General features: G+C 47.2%; 1 protein-coding gene across 1 annotated transcript in view; it reads left to right on the plus strand.

Annotated features, from left to right (window-relative positions):
• The window catches only part of LOC149470602 (uncharacterized), a 182,317-nt gene that overhangs the window by 11,307 nt on the left and 157,021 nt on the right, over positions 1–13,989 (plus strand). The window contains exon 2 of the mRNA XM_089661908.1: positions 10,078–11,334. Within this exon, the coding sequence (XP_089518034.1) occupies positions 10,381–11,334 (954 nt within the window). The 5' untranslated portion in view covers positions 10,078–10,380. The remainder of the gene's footprint in view (positions 1–10,077; positions 11,335–13,989) is intronic.

Genomic DNA, 13,989 nt, shown 5'->3' on the forward strand with positions numbered 1-13,989 from the left:
CCAGGTGGAGCGACAGGTCTCGGGCCCCCAGGCGGATCGACAGGTCTCGGGCCCCCAGGCGGAGCGACAGGTCTCGGGCCCTCAGGCGGAGCGGCGGGCGCCGGACCCCCAGATGGAGCGACAGGTCTCGGGCCCTCAGGCGGAGCGGCGGGTGCCGGGCCCCCAGGTGGAGCGACAGGTCTCGGGCCCTCAGGCGGAGCGGCGGGCGCCGGACCCCCAGGTGGAGCGACAGGTCTCGGGCCCTCAGGCGGAGCGGCGGGCGCCGGACCCCCAGGTGGAGCGACCGGTCTCGGGCCCTCAGGCGGAGCGGCGGGCGCCGGACCCCCAGGTGGAGCGACAGGTCTCGGGCCCCCAGGCGGAGCGGCGGGCACAGAGTCACCAGGCACGACAGTGGGCTCCGAGTCAACTGGCATGACCGCTGGCACTGGGTCAGACATTGGATCGTCTGGCTGGACAGCGGGCATCGGGTCACCAGGCATCAGGTCATTTGGCTCGACGACGGGCACCGCGTCATCTGGCAAGGCAGTGGGCTCTGAGTCAACTGGTATGACCGCGGGCACTGGGTCAGACATTGGATCGTCTGACTGGACAGCGGGCATCGGGTCACCAGGCATTAAGTCATTTGGCTCGACAGCGGGCACCGCGTCATCTGGCAAGGCAGTGGGCTCCGAGTCAACAGGCACGACAGTGGGCACCGGGTCATCAGGTACCGGATTGTCTGGCTCGACAGCGGGCATCGGGTCACCAGGTATGACAGCGGGCACTGGGTCACCAGGCATCAGGTCATTTGGCTTGCCAGCGGGCACCGCGTCATCTGGCAATGCAGTGGGCACCGGATCAGGTACCGGATCATCTGGATCAACAGCGGGCATCAAGTCAACTGGCCTAATAGGATCGTCAGGCTGGATCAGTTCATCATGCTGGGTAGAGGCATCAGGCTGAATGCCGGCGTCCGGCTGAGTAGAGGCATCAGGCCGAGTAGAGGCTTCAGGCCGAGTAGAGGCATCAGGCCGAGTACAGGCATCAGGCCGAGTAGAGGCATCAGGCCGAGTAGAGGCATCAGGCCGAGTAGAGGCATCAGGCCGAGTAGAGGCATCAGGCCGAAGAGAGGCATCAGGCCGAGTAGAGGCATCAGGCCGAGTAGAGGATTCAGGCTGAGTACAGGCATCAGGCCGAGTAGAGGCATCAGGCCGAAGAGAGGCTTCAGGCCGAGTAGAGGCATCAGGCCGAGTAGAGGCTTCAGGCCGAGTAGAGGCATCAGGCCGAGTAGAGGCTTCAGGCCGAGTAGAGGCATCAGGCCGAGTAGAGGCTTCAGGCCGAGTACAGGCATCAGGCCGAGTACAGGCATCAGGCCGAGTAGAGGCATCAGGCCGAGTAGAGGCATCAGGCCGAGTAGAGGCATCAGGCCGAGTAGAGGCTTCAGGCCGAGTAGAGGCATCAGGCCGAGTAGAGGCTTCAGGCCGAGTAGAGGCATCAGGCCGAGTAGAGGCTTCAGGCCGAGTAGAGGCTTCAGGCCGAGTACAGGCTTCAGGCCGAGTACAGGCATCAGGCCGAGTACAGGCATCAGGCCGAGTACAGGCATCAGGCCGAGTACAGGCATCAGGCCGAGTACAGGCATCAGGCCGAGTACAGGCATCAGGCCGAGTACAGGCATCAGGCCGAGTAGAGGCATCAGGCCGAGTAGAGGCATCAGGCCGAGTAGAGGCATCAGGCCGAAGAGAGGCATCAGGCCGAGTAGAGGCATCAGGCCGAGTAGAGGATTCAGGCTGAGTACAGGCATCAGGCCGAGTAGAGGCATCAGGCCGAAGAGAGGCATCAGGCCGAGTAGAGGCATCAGGTTGAGTAGAGGATTCAGGCCGAGTAGAGGATTCAGGCCGAGTAGAGGATTCAGGCCGAGTAGAGGATTCAGGCCGAGTAGAGGATTCAGGCCGAGTAGAGGATTCAGGCCGAGTAGAGGCTTCAGGCCGAGTAGAGGCTTCAGGCCGAGTAGAGGCTTCAGGCCGAGTAGAGGCATCAGGCCGAGTAGAGGATTCAGGCTGAGTACAGGCATCAGGCCGAGTAGAGGCATCAGGCCGAAGAGAGGCATCAGGCCGAGTAGAGGCATCAGGCCGAGTAGAGGATTCAGGCCGAGTAGAGGATTCAGGCCGAGTAGAGGATTCAGGCCGAGTAGAGGATTCAGGCCGAGTAGAGGCTTCAGGCCGAGTAGAGGCTTCAGGCCGAGTAGAGGCTTCAGGCTGAGTAGAGGCTTCAGGCTGAACCACGGAAGGCAGGCTCACTGGTTTGGATACTGGCAGGATGGTATTGGTTGGAAAGAATTTTCGTTTTTTTCTGGTTTTAACTACTGGAGCACTGCAAGTAAACGCAGGTCTGCAAACGAATGGAGCAGCTGGAGGCAGAGAAGAACTGGAGGATGGAACAGGGGAGGGAACAGTTGCTACAGAGGACTTTTTTACAGGGTTAAAGGCAGGATAGGTGCAGCGAGTGGGAACAGGGGACTGACATGCGGTAGATAGCAGGTCAGGAGGAGCTGTTGGGAATACAGGAGTAGAGCTTTGAGGAAATAGATTAGAAGCAGGACTGGGTCTTTGTAAGCTGACTGAGGCTGGGTGCAACAAGTCTGTCCATGTCTGCAGTATGGGTTGAACAAAGCTGAGCTTACACAAAGCCTGTCTGGTCAATGACTGCACTGCGTTTATACAATCTCTTAGTGTCTGTGGTGAACATGTGGAATAACGCTCCAGAAAGTAACCCACATCATCCTCTAATAACCACACCAGGGACTCTACCTGGTCTGCACTAAATGGCGGCAAAAATTCATCCCTGCATTCGGGGGTACCAGATGAAACCAACTCAGCACAAACCTGAATCAATGGCTGCACCTCAGAGAACTCTGTGCCCTGATCTACTAGAACATGAGCGAGCCGGATACATTCTAGCAGTTCATCCCGGGGATACTCCTTCAGAGTTTGATAAGCATACTCCCTGTCATCAAACACTAGCAGAGATAAATACACAACCTCATCCAGATCCATCCTTCCCAGCAACAAGCCAAGATGGCTTCCCTGTGCAGCCACTTCTGGTCAGGATTGGCCTTGGTGTAATGTCAGGGCTCCCAGGTGTGACCAGAGGTGTGTGACTGACGCAGGGAAACGCAGACTTCAGATATGTTATAAACAATGTAATTTATTAACACTAACAATACAAACATAAACGCAGTGCAATACTAAAACATAATACAGTGCAAACAAACCCAACCAACCACCCACAGATAACAGTACATACAATGCAAGCGTCGTCAGGCAGGCCGGGTCAATATCAATAGGGCAGGTAGGTACAGGGGGAGCAAGCGGAGAATGGTCGGGGTCACAGGCCAGGTTCAGCAGGTAGCGGGCAGCGTGGTACAGAGGGTCAGGCAGAGGAGAATGGTCAGACAAGCCAGGGATCAGAGCAGGGTCAGCAAAGAATCAGACAGGAACAGAGAGCAGGAACAGGATACAGGGCCCAAGAGAAACACAACACCAAGGCAGAGTCTGCAGGTCTGAATGTCCCTTAAATACACCAGTATAATTAGTTCCAGGTGTTTGACTGGCTGCAAGGTTGAGTCTCTGATTGCTGGGAGCACCCGCTGGCCAGCCCTGGTACAGCAGCTCATAAGGCAGCTGAGTCCCACTATTGCTGGCCAGTCCATTCCTGACAGGTCTAGTCTCCATATTTTGGATATACCTGGTGTATCCGGGAATTGCAAGGTTATCATAATTGGATGATGATCCGAAAGGATCTTTGGTTCGATCGAGGCAGACTTCAGGGTATATAGATCGTTTTGCGAGAGGAAGAAATAGTCTATTCTAGAATAGCGTTTGTGAGGAGCAGAATAAAAGGTATAGTCTTTGCCCGATGGGTGAAGAGTACGCCAGGTATCATGTAGGAGAAGATCTTTCAGTTCAATTTTTATTTGTTTAAGTGCTTTGAATGGAATGGATGAGACCCCTGAAGAGGTATCCTCCAATGGATTCAGAGCTACATTAAAATCGCCACCAAGAATCAAACTACCCGATTGAAACGTAGCAAGTAACTTGGCGATTTTACGAAAAAAACATATTTGTGCTGTATTGGGACTATAAATGTTGACTAAGGTAAGTGGTTTATTAAAGAGGGTGCCTTTGAGAAAAAGGAACCTCCCCTCAGGATCCTCGAGCGATTCAGTAAGTTCAAACGGGAGCGTTTTAGAGAGTAAAATGGATACCCCTTTGGCTTTCACCTCCGCATTAACTGAATGATATGCCGTGGGATAGTGAATATTTGAGAATCTAGGGACTTGGTCTGCCCGAAAATGAGTTTCTTGGATAAAGAGCACATCTGCACGAAGGCTTTTTATATAAGTGAGAAGTTGCGAACGTTTTTCAGGTATATTTAGGCCCCTTGCATTAAAAGAGGCCACGGAGAGTGTACGAGTCGACCGTTTAGATATGTGGTTAGTAGTCATTATGTAATCTACCCAAAAGGGTTGCTTAAGGGCTATAAGTATACCAGATGAGTATCACGTCAGCAGGGAGAGAAAAAGAGGAAAAAAAAAAAAAAAAAGGGGGGGGGTAGAGAAGGGGGTGGGTTAGAGGAGGGCAGGGAAGGTGATGAGGGGGGGGAAAGAGACTAGTAGAAAGATTAGAAAAAGGCTAGTATAAAGTTTCAGAATGTTGGAGTAGAGAAGAAATTATAGAGGAAAAGATTCAAGGAATGTGGCAAAGAAGAAGAGAAGTGTCAGGTGTATGTCATATAAACCCATATGCATGTATTGAGCTATCTTCTTTCAACTTCCTGTAAAGACTAGAATCCAGAGGCAGAATAGTCCAGCTACTCTTTCTCATAATACAGCTCCCAATACTTAGTTGTTAGCAAGACGTTATCTGGGAGTCTGAAATTACAGTCGGAGAAGTGTCAAACCCAGAGACGGCCGAATTGGTAATGTTCAGTATAATCTGAAAGAGGCCAAACTCTCCTGAATAAAAAGGTGTAGAGGGGAAATAATCCAACATGAGGTGTCCTTGACACATATACGTAGGTGGGAAGTAGCTAATTTGTATCGAGAGATGAGAGGTGTGTAACAGGGGGAGTATGCAGACTAGAAGTAATAGAAGTAACCGCATATTAAGCAAAATATTATAGGTAAGCACCTAGACCACATCAAGGCTCATAAATAGAGATGAGCGAATCGAAGTAGGCGAAGTGGAATTCGAGTCGAATATTGGAAAATTTTGGAGAATCGAAATTTTTCCTAAAATGGCGGCGGACATGTGTGGCGACGGAGCGGGGATGTCTGGGAAGGCGCGCAGACAAGGCGCGCTGACCCATAATGCATTCCTTAATAACATGTGATCGCATTAGCCAATCAGCAGCCAGCCAGCCAGCACTATGTAATGGTCGAGCTATAAATAGCGGCCATTTTAGAATTCTTCATTTGCCTCCAGTCATTCAAGAGAGGCAGACCGCTCTGTATTAGGGACAGAGTTAGGGCCACAGAAACGTTACTTAGGGACAGAGAAACATTACTCAGGGACACAGAATTGTTAATGAGGGCCACAGAATCGTTACTTAGGGACAAAGAAACGCTAGTTAGGGCCACAGAATTGTTACTCAGGGACAGACAGAATTGTTACTGAGTGCCAGAGAATTGTTACTTAGGGCCACAGAAACGTTAGTTAGGGCCACAGAATTGTTACTCAGGGACAGACACAGAATTGTTACTGAGGGCCACAGAAACGTTAGTTAGGGCCACAGAATTGTTACTCAGGGACAGACACAGAATTGTTACTGAGGGCCACAGAACTGTTACTTAGGGCCACAGAAATGTTAGGGCCACAGAATTGTTACTCAGGGACAGACACAGAATTGTTACTGAGGGCCACAGAACTGTTACTTAGGGCCACAGAAACGTTACTTAGGGCCACAGAATTGTTACTCAGGGACAGACACAGAATTGTTACTCAGGGACACAGAATTGTTACTGAGGGCCACAGAACCATTACTTAGGGCCACAGAAACGTTACTCAGGGACACAGAATTGTTACTGAGGGCCACATAACCGTTACTTAGGGCCACAGAATTGTTACTCAGGGACAGACACAGAATTGTTACTGAGGGACACAGAATTGTTACTTAGGGCCACAACCGTTACTCAGGGCCACAGAATTGTTACTCAGGGACACAGAATTGTTACTGAGGGCCACAGAACCGTTACTTAGGGCCACAGAATTGTTACTCAGGGAAACAGAATTGTTACTTAGGGCCACAACCGTTACTCAGGGCCACAGAATTGTTACTCAGGGACACAGAATTGTTACTCAGGGCCACAGAATTGTTACTCAGGGCCACAGAACTGTTACTTAGGGCCACAGAATTGTTACTCGGACAGACACAGAATTGTTACTCAGGGACACAGAATTGTTACTGAGGGCCACAGAACCGTTACTTAGGGCCACATAAACGTTAATCAGGGACACAGAATTGTTACTGAGGGCCACAGAACCGTTACTTAGGGCCACAGAATTGTTACTCAGGGACAGACACAGAATTGTTACTGAGGGACACAGAATTGTTACTGAGGGCCACAGAATTGTTACTGAGGGCCACAGAACCGTTACTTAGGGCCACATAAACGTTAATCAGGGACACAGAATTGTTACTGAGGGCCACAGAACCGTTACTTAGGGCCACAGAATTGTTACTCAGGGACAGACACAGAATTGTTTCTTGAGGGACACAGAATTGTTACTGAGGGCCACAGAACCGTTACTTAGGGCCACAGAAACGTTAATCAGGGACACAGAATTGTTACTGAGGGCCACAGAACCGTTACTTAGGGCCACGTAAACGTTAATCAGGGACAGACACAGAATTGTTACTGAGGGACACAGAATTGTTACTGAGGGCCACAGAACCGTTACTTAGGGCCACAGAATTGTTACTCAGGGACACAGAATTGTTACTGAGGGCAACAGAACCGTTAATTAGGGCCACAGAATTGTTACTCAGGGACACAGAATTGTTACTGAGGGCCACAGAACTGTTACTTAGGGCCACAGAATTGTTACTCGGACAGACACAGAATTGTTACTCAGGGACACAGAATTGTTACTGAGGGCCACAGAACCGTTACTTAGGGCCACATAAACGTTAATCAGGGACACAGAATTGTTACTGAGGGCCACAGAACCGTTACTTAGGGCCACAGAATTTTTACTCAGGGACAGACACAGAATTGTTACTGAGGGACACAGAATTGTTACTGAGGGTCACAGAACCGTTACTTAGGGCCACAGAAACGTTAATCAGGGACACATAATTGTTACTGAGGGCCACAGAACCGTTACTTAGGGCCACAGAAACGTTACTTAGGGCCACAGAATTGTTACTCAGGGACAGACACAGAATTGTCACTCGAGCCACGATACATGTCAAAGTAGAAGCCGTCCTATTAGACAGAGTGCATAAAACTGAACAACTATGGCAACCATGGGTTGACCATTTCCTACCCTCAAACTCTGATGAAACCTTACTCTCTTTGTAGTCCTGAGTCCATTAGGTAACCCACTACTCAGTTGCTACTCTATACAGGCACACACCCTCCCCCCCTGGGGACCTCCTCTCCTCCCCCCTTATCTGTACCCCTTTCTTCACTACTCTTGCTCTTATCTCTCCATTGCTCTCTTCCTTTTCACCTTTCCTCTCATTAGCTCTTTATCCCTTCTGGGGTTTTCCCAACTGGGGCAACCTACACTATCAGTTTGAATTTTCAGTGAGGCGGACAGGTCACCCACTCGTCTGCCACTGATATCTGCATACAGGTTGAAGTACTAAATCTATACTCCCACTGTGACATGCAAAAGTTGTTTCATCAGAAAAGAGGATTTGGACCACTGAGCAACAGACCAGGTCTGTTTTTCTTTAGCCCAGGTAAAACGCTTCTGATGTTTTGTTGTTCAGGAGTGGCTTGACAAGAGGAATATGACATTTAAAGCCCATGTCCAGGATCCGTCTGTGTGGTAGCTCTTGATGCACTGACTCCAGCCTCAGTCCACTCCTTGTGAAAGTCCCCAACACTTTTGAATGGCCTTTTCCTGCCAATCCTCTCCAGGCTGTGGTCATCCCTGCTGCTTGTGCACCTTTTTCTTCCACACTTTTCCCTTCCACATAACTTTCTATTAATGTGCTTTGATACAGCACTTTGGAAACATCCAACTTCTTCTGCAATTCCCTTTTGAGGCTTTCCCTCCTTATGGAGGGTGTCATTGATGGTGTCTTTCCCATGATTGTGATTCCTACTGAACCAGACTGAGAGACCTTTTAAAGGCTCAGGAACCCTTTGCAGGTGTTATTGCTTAATTAGCTGATTAGAGTGGAACACTTTGAGCCGAGAATATTCCACCTTTTCACAATATTCTCATTTTCTGAGATTGTGGATTTGGGGTTTTCATGAGCTCTAAGCCATAATCATCACAATGATGACAAATCACGGCTTGAACTATCTTGCTTTGCATGTAATGAGTCTATCTCATATATTAGTTTCACCTTTTAAGTTGCATTACTGAAATAAATGAACTTTTGCACGATATTCTAATTTTTCGAGTTTCAACTGTATACTCCACAATTCTCCCATGTGGACACCTCGTAAGTGGTTCTCCAGTATAGACTCCCAGTTTGGAGAACTCATTTAAAAGAAGCCGTCAGCTAGAATCAAGCTCACTACTCTACAGTATGGTGAAGACCAAGGAGGCCTAGCAATACCAAATGCTAGACTTTATTTTATAGCTGCCCAACTTCAACATCTTACCAGGTGGGACTTAGTAGACACATTAGATCCCATCCATCGATTGCTACTTCCATCAGATACAGATTTCACATCACTCTCACACTTGTTAATGGGCTTCAGATGGCACCAGTGGGAAAGGCATGATCTCTCATATATTTATTCCAGTCTTTTGACTCTTGCCGAAGAATTATAGAAAGAAATGGGAAACAGACAGAGAAACAGAGAAAATAAGAGAGTGGTGGGAGGTGATTGTGACCTCCATACCTCTCATCTCTCTGTCCTCTTCACAGAAACTCAGTCATTTCTTTTGCATAGAGCTTTCAGGACTCCAGCTCAATTGTTCAGCTAGGACAGGAGGGATTTCCCCTTATGACCCCAATTGTAGCGGTGATGTCGGGGATTTGATACATGTTTTGGAGATGTCCAAAATTATTCAAAAAGTGGAACGATATGACCAGTATTGTAATGTTGGTGTTCAATATTCCTCGGGTGTGCCTCTTGGTGTCAATAGAGGAGGAATTATTTACACCTCCTCCTATTACAAGTCATAGAGCAATAGTGAGGCTGCTTGACCATAAAAAATATTCTGATCTTGGCTATCATCTCAAACTCCCAGCAGACAACAGTGAATTGAGAAGGTGAACTCCACACTAACATGTGAAAAATGAACTCTCCAACATTGTAATTCCCCCAGGAGATGTATGTCTGGCAGAACTGGCTGGATACTCCTTGCTCACTCCTAGTTAGTTCTTCATAGGCTTTTAAAATCTTATCTCTTTTAGCCCCATAGAAGGAGAACGGCCAGTTGTATCCTACTGAATGGTGACTACATTGGAGACCCATACTTGGGGTATGATCCTGTAGACACAGGCCTCATTGATCGGTGTCAGCTATCTATGTATGTACTGGGGGAGTTACTTGCCGTGTACAGCTGAATTGTTCTAGGCTGTTTCTTCTTTTCTCTGTTCATTTGTTTATAAAAGGTAAAAGTGACACCATAGACAAAGCAAGTTATTGTTCTGTATGATCTGTAACAGTGCCACAACTGCCTATACGTGAGAATGTATGACTCCATTGTCTGGGCTGAATGTTGGGAATACTGTGCGCACTTATAAACTTTCTTAATCAAATCTATTTGATTAAAAAAATACTGTAGATAATGCTGTACATATTCTTTCTATTCATAAGATATATTTAGTAATGAACATTAAAAATAGAAAGTAACTTTATGTAGCCCTTTATATAGAATTCTATCTTTTTTTCTTTCTCTACAGGTAGATTGATGAACCAAGTTTGTGGGACATTTTGGTCTTCATGAATACAGCTGAGTCACATGGAAAATAAAACACATGGGTGTCTTAATTGACTGAAAGTCTTTACTGCAGTTCACTGGAGGATTCACACGGGATACAAGTCATATCTGTGTTCTAAAAGTCATGGTTTGGATCCTCTTCCACATTGATCCAGCAGGAGAAAGTAATTTCAGTGTTCTGGAAGTGACAATGGCTTTACAATAAAGTCCAACCCCAGTATACATAAGAGGAGTCATTTCAAACTACTTGTTTGTAGATTTTACAATGGAGAGAAAATATATCACACAGCAGAAGGCTTGCAAGGGAGAGAAGTCATATCATTGTTCTGAAGGTGGCAAAACTTTTACAAGCAAGAGAGTCCTTATAATACACCAAAGAGTTCACACTGGAGAGAAGCCATATCAGTGTTCTGAATGTGATAAAGCTTTTACAGGGAACTCAGATCTTAACAAACACCAGAGGAGTCACACTGGAGAGAAGCCATATCAGTGTTCTGAATGTGATAAAGCTTTTACAGGGAACTCAGATCTTAACAAACACCAGAGGATTCACACTGGAGAGAAGTCATATCAGTGTTCTGAATGTGATAAAGCTTTTACACGGAAGTCATATCTTAACACACACCAGTGGATTCACACTGGAGAGAAGTCATATCAGTGTTCTGAATGTGATAAAGCTTTTACACGGAAGTCACGTCTTATCAGACACCAGATGATTCACACTGGAGAGAAGTCATATCAGTGTTCTGAATGTGATAAAGCTTTTACTCAGAAGTCAGATCTTATCACACACCAGATGATTCACACTGGAGAGAAGCCATATCAGTGTTCTGAATGTGATAAAGCTTTTACACGGAAGTCACATCTTATCACACACCAAAGGAGTCACACTGGAGAGAAGCCATATCAGTGTTCTGAATGTGATAAAGCTTTTACACAAAAGTCAGATCTTATCACACACCAGATAATTCACACTGGAGAGAAGTCATATCAGTGTTCTGAATGTGATAAAGCTTTTACAGTGAAGTCACATCTTATCACACACCAGAGGATTCACACTGGAGAGAAGCCATATCAGTGTTCTGAATGTGATAAAGCTTTTACAGGAAAGTCAGATCTTATCAGACACCAGAGGATTCACACTGGAGAGAAGTCATATCAGTGTTCTGAATGTGATAAAGCTTTTACACAGAAGTCACATCTTATCAGACACCAGAGGATTCACACTGGAGAGAAGCCATTTTAATGCTCTCAATGTGACAACTTTTACAGTTAATGCCGGTCTAATCTATCACCGGAGGATTCACAAATTTCAGCATAGATTAAATTCTGGAAAAAAGGAATATTAAAGAAGTTTCAGGTGTCACAAGTTAGTTTCACATCGCCAATGTCATCCCACAAGCTAGAGAAGAAGGGAGAAGATAGAATGTTACTTTAAAAGAAACAAACTAAAATCTGAGCAAACTGGAATGTAATGATTGGATGAACTGAGTTTAGTGCTTATCTCCATCAATACACAACTAGAAGGGATTTGAATATTTTATCTTTTGACAATTTTTTTTAATATAAGCATCAATAACTGAACAGCTTCCCTCATGATTCTCATTCTTTATCTTTTTTTATGGAGCTTTGAATGAACATGCAATGCATTTTCATGATTCACCAACTGAGTTGTGTTTCCAAGCATTTTCTTCATTTCTGGATCCTGAGGTAATACATGACCAACACTGCCTCAGTACCAGAGACTAGGATGGGGTCTATTGTCATCTTACCAAGTCTCTGAAGCCTCAGTGGGAGAGTCCATTCCAGGTTCTTCTGACTATTGATACATGATCAGCCAGGCTTGAGGTCTCCAGCTATGCCCACCTAGTCCACTCCTCCCATTACATGTTCCATCTACTCTCCCATTATGAATGCCTTCTTACCATATTTCATCTCCTCTCATTATTATTATACAGGATTTATCTGGCGCCAACAATTTGCTCAGCGCTTTCAATATATTGGGAGACAATACAGTTCAATACAAGAGGGATAGGAGGGCCCTGCTCCTTAGAGCTTACAATCTAGGAGGGAGGGGCTAGTGGTACAAAAGGTAGTAACTGTGGGGAATGGACTGGTAGGAAGAATATAAGATTCCATTATTAGCTGAGGGCAGGATAGGCTTCCCTGAAGAGATAAGTTTTCAGAGATTGCCTAAAAGTGAGCAGAGTAGGCAGTAGTCTGATAAATTGGGGTAGAGAGTTCCAGAGGATGAGGGAAGCTCTGGAGATGAGCACGGGAGGAGACAAGGGAGCTAGGGAGCAGGAGGTCGTGCGAGGAGCGGAGAGTATGGTTTGGGTGATATTTGGAGACAAGATCGGTGATGTAATTTGAGGCAGAGTTATAAATGGCTTTATATGTTATTGTTAATGTTTTGAATTTTATCCATTGAGCAATGGGAAGCCAGTGAAGGGATTGGCAGAGAGGGGTGGAGGACACTGAGCGGAGGTCAGTGGAGGGATTGGCAGAGGGGGGTGGAGGACACTGAGTGGAGGCCAGTGGAGGGATTGGCAGAGGGGGACAGAGGACACTGAATGGAGGCCAGTGGAGGGATTGGCAGGGGGGGTGGAGGACACTGAATGCACTCCAGTGGAGGGATTGGCAGAGAGGGGTGGCTGATACAGAATGGTAAGTAAGGTGGATGAATCTGGCAGCAGCATTCATGATAGACTGAAGAGGGGATAGCCTGCAATGAGGTCGGACAATGAGGAGGGAGTTACAATAGTCAAGGCGAGATATAACAAGGGAGTGAATAAGTTGCTTAGTGGTTTCCAAGGTTAAAAACGGCTGTATCATGGAGATGTTGCGGAGGTGAAGTCTACAAGATTTGGACAGTGATTGGATTTGGGACTGAAAGGACAGATGGGAGTCTAGGATTACACCTAGAACCCTGGCATGAGGGGAGGGACTGATGATTGTGTTATTGATCTTGATGGAGAAGTCAGTGGAGGTGGCACGGGCTGGAGGGAATACTAAGAGCTCAGTTTTGGAAAGATTGAGTTTGAGGAAGTGGAGTGACATCCATGCCGATATGTCGCTTAGTAGGGTAGTAATGCGAGAGGAGACTAAAGGGGTGATGTGAGGAGGAGACTGAAGGGGTGAGGTGAGGGGTAGAAAGATAGATTTGTGTGTCATCAGCATAGAGATGGTACTTAAGCCATGGGAGTTTATCAAGTGACCAAGGGAGGAGGTGTAGATGGAGAAGAGTAGGGGTCCAAGGATGGAACCTTGTTGGACACCTACAAAAAGAGGGAGTGAAGAGGAGGCGGCAGAGTTATAGGTAATGCTCAACAAGCTCTGCGATAGGTAGGAGGAGAACAAGGAGAGAGCAGAATCTTGGAGGCCAAGAAAGTGGAGTTTTTTGAGGAGGAGGGGTTGGTCAACAGTATCAAAAGCCGCAGAGAGGTCAAGTAGTAAGATATGGAGTAATGGCCATTGGTTGGGATGAGTACGGAGTAGTGGCCATTGGTTGGGATGAGTACGGAGTAGTGGCCATTGGTTGGGATGAGTACGGAGTAGTGGCCATTGGTTGGGATGAGTACGGAGTAGTGGCCATTGGTTGGGATGAGTACGGAGTAGTGGCCATTGGTTGGGATGAGTACGGAGTAGTGGCCATTGGTTGGGATGAGTACGGAGTAGTGGCCATAGGTTGGGATGAGTACGGAGTAGTGGCCATTGGTTGGGATGAGCACGGAGCAGTGGCCATTGGTTGGGATTAGTATGGAGTAGTGGCCATTGGTTGGGATGAGTATGGAGTAGTGGCCATTGGTTGGGATGAGTACGGAGTAGTGGCCATTGGTTGGGATGAGTACGGAGTAGTGGCCATTGGTTGGGA

Source organism: Staurois parvus, unplaced genomic scaffold, assembly GCF_062004578.1.
Source record: "Staurois parvus isolate SC_StPar_1 unplaced genomic scaffold, SC_StPar_1.0 ptg000035l, whole genome shotgun sequence".
Lineage (NCBI taxonomy): Eukaryota > Metazoa > Chordata > Amphibia > Anura > Ranidae > Staurois > Staurois parvus.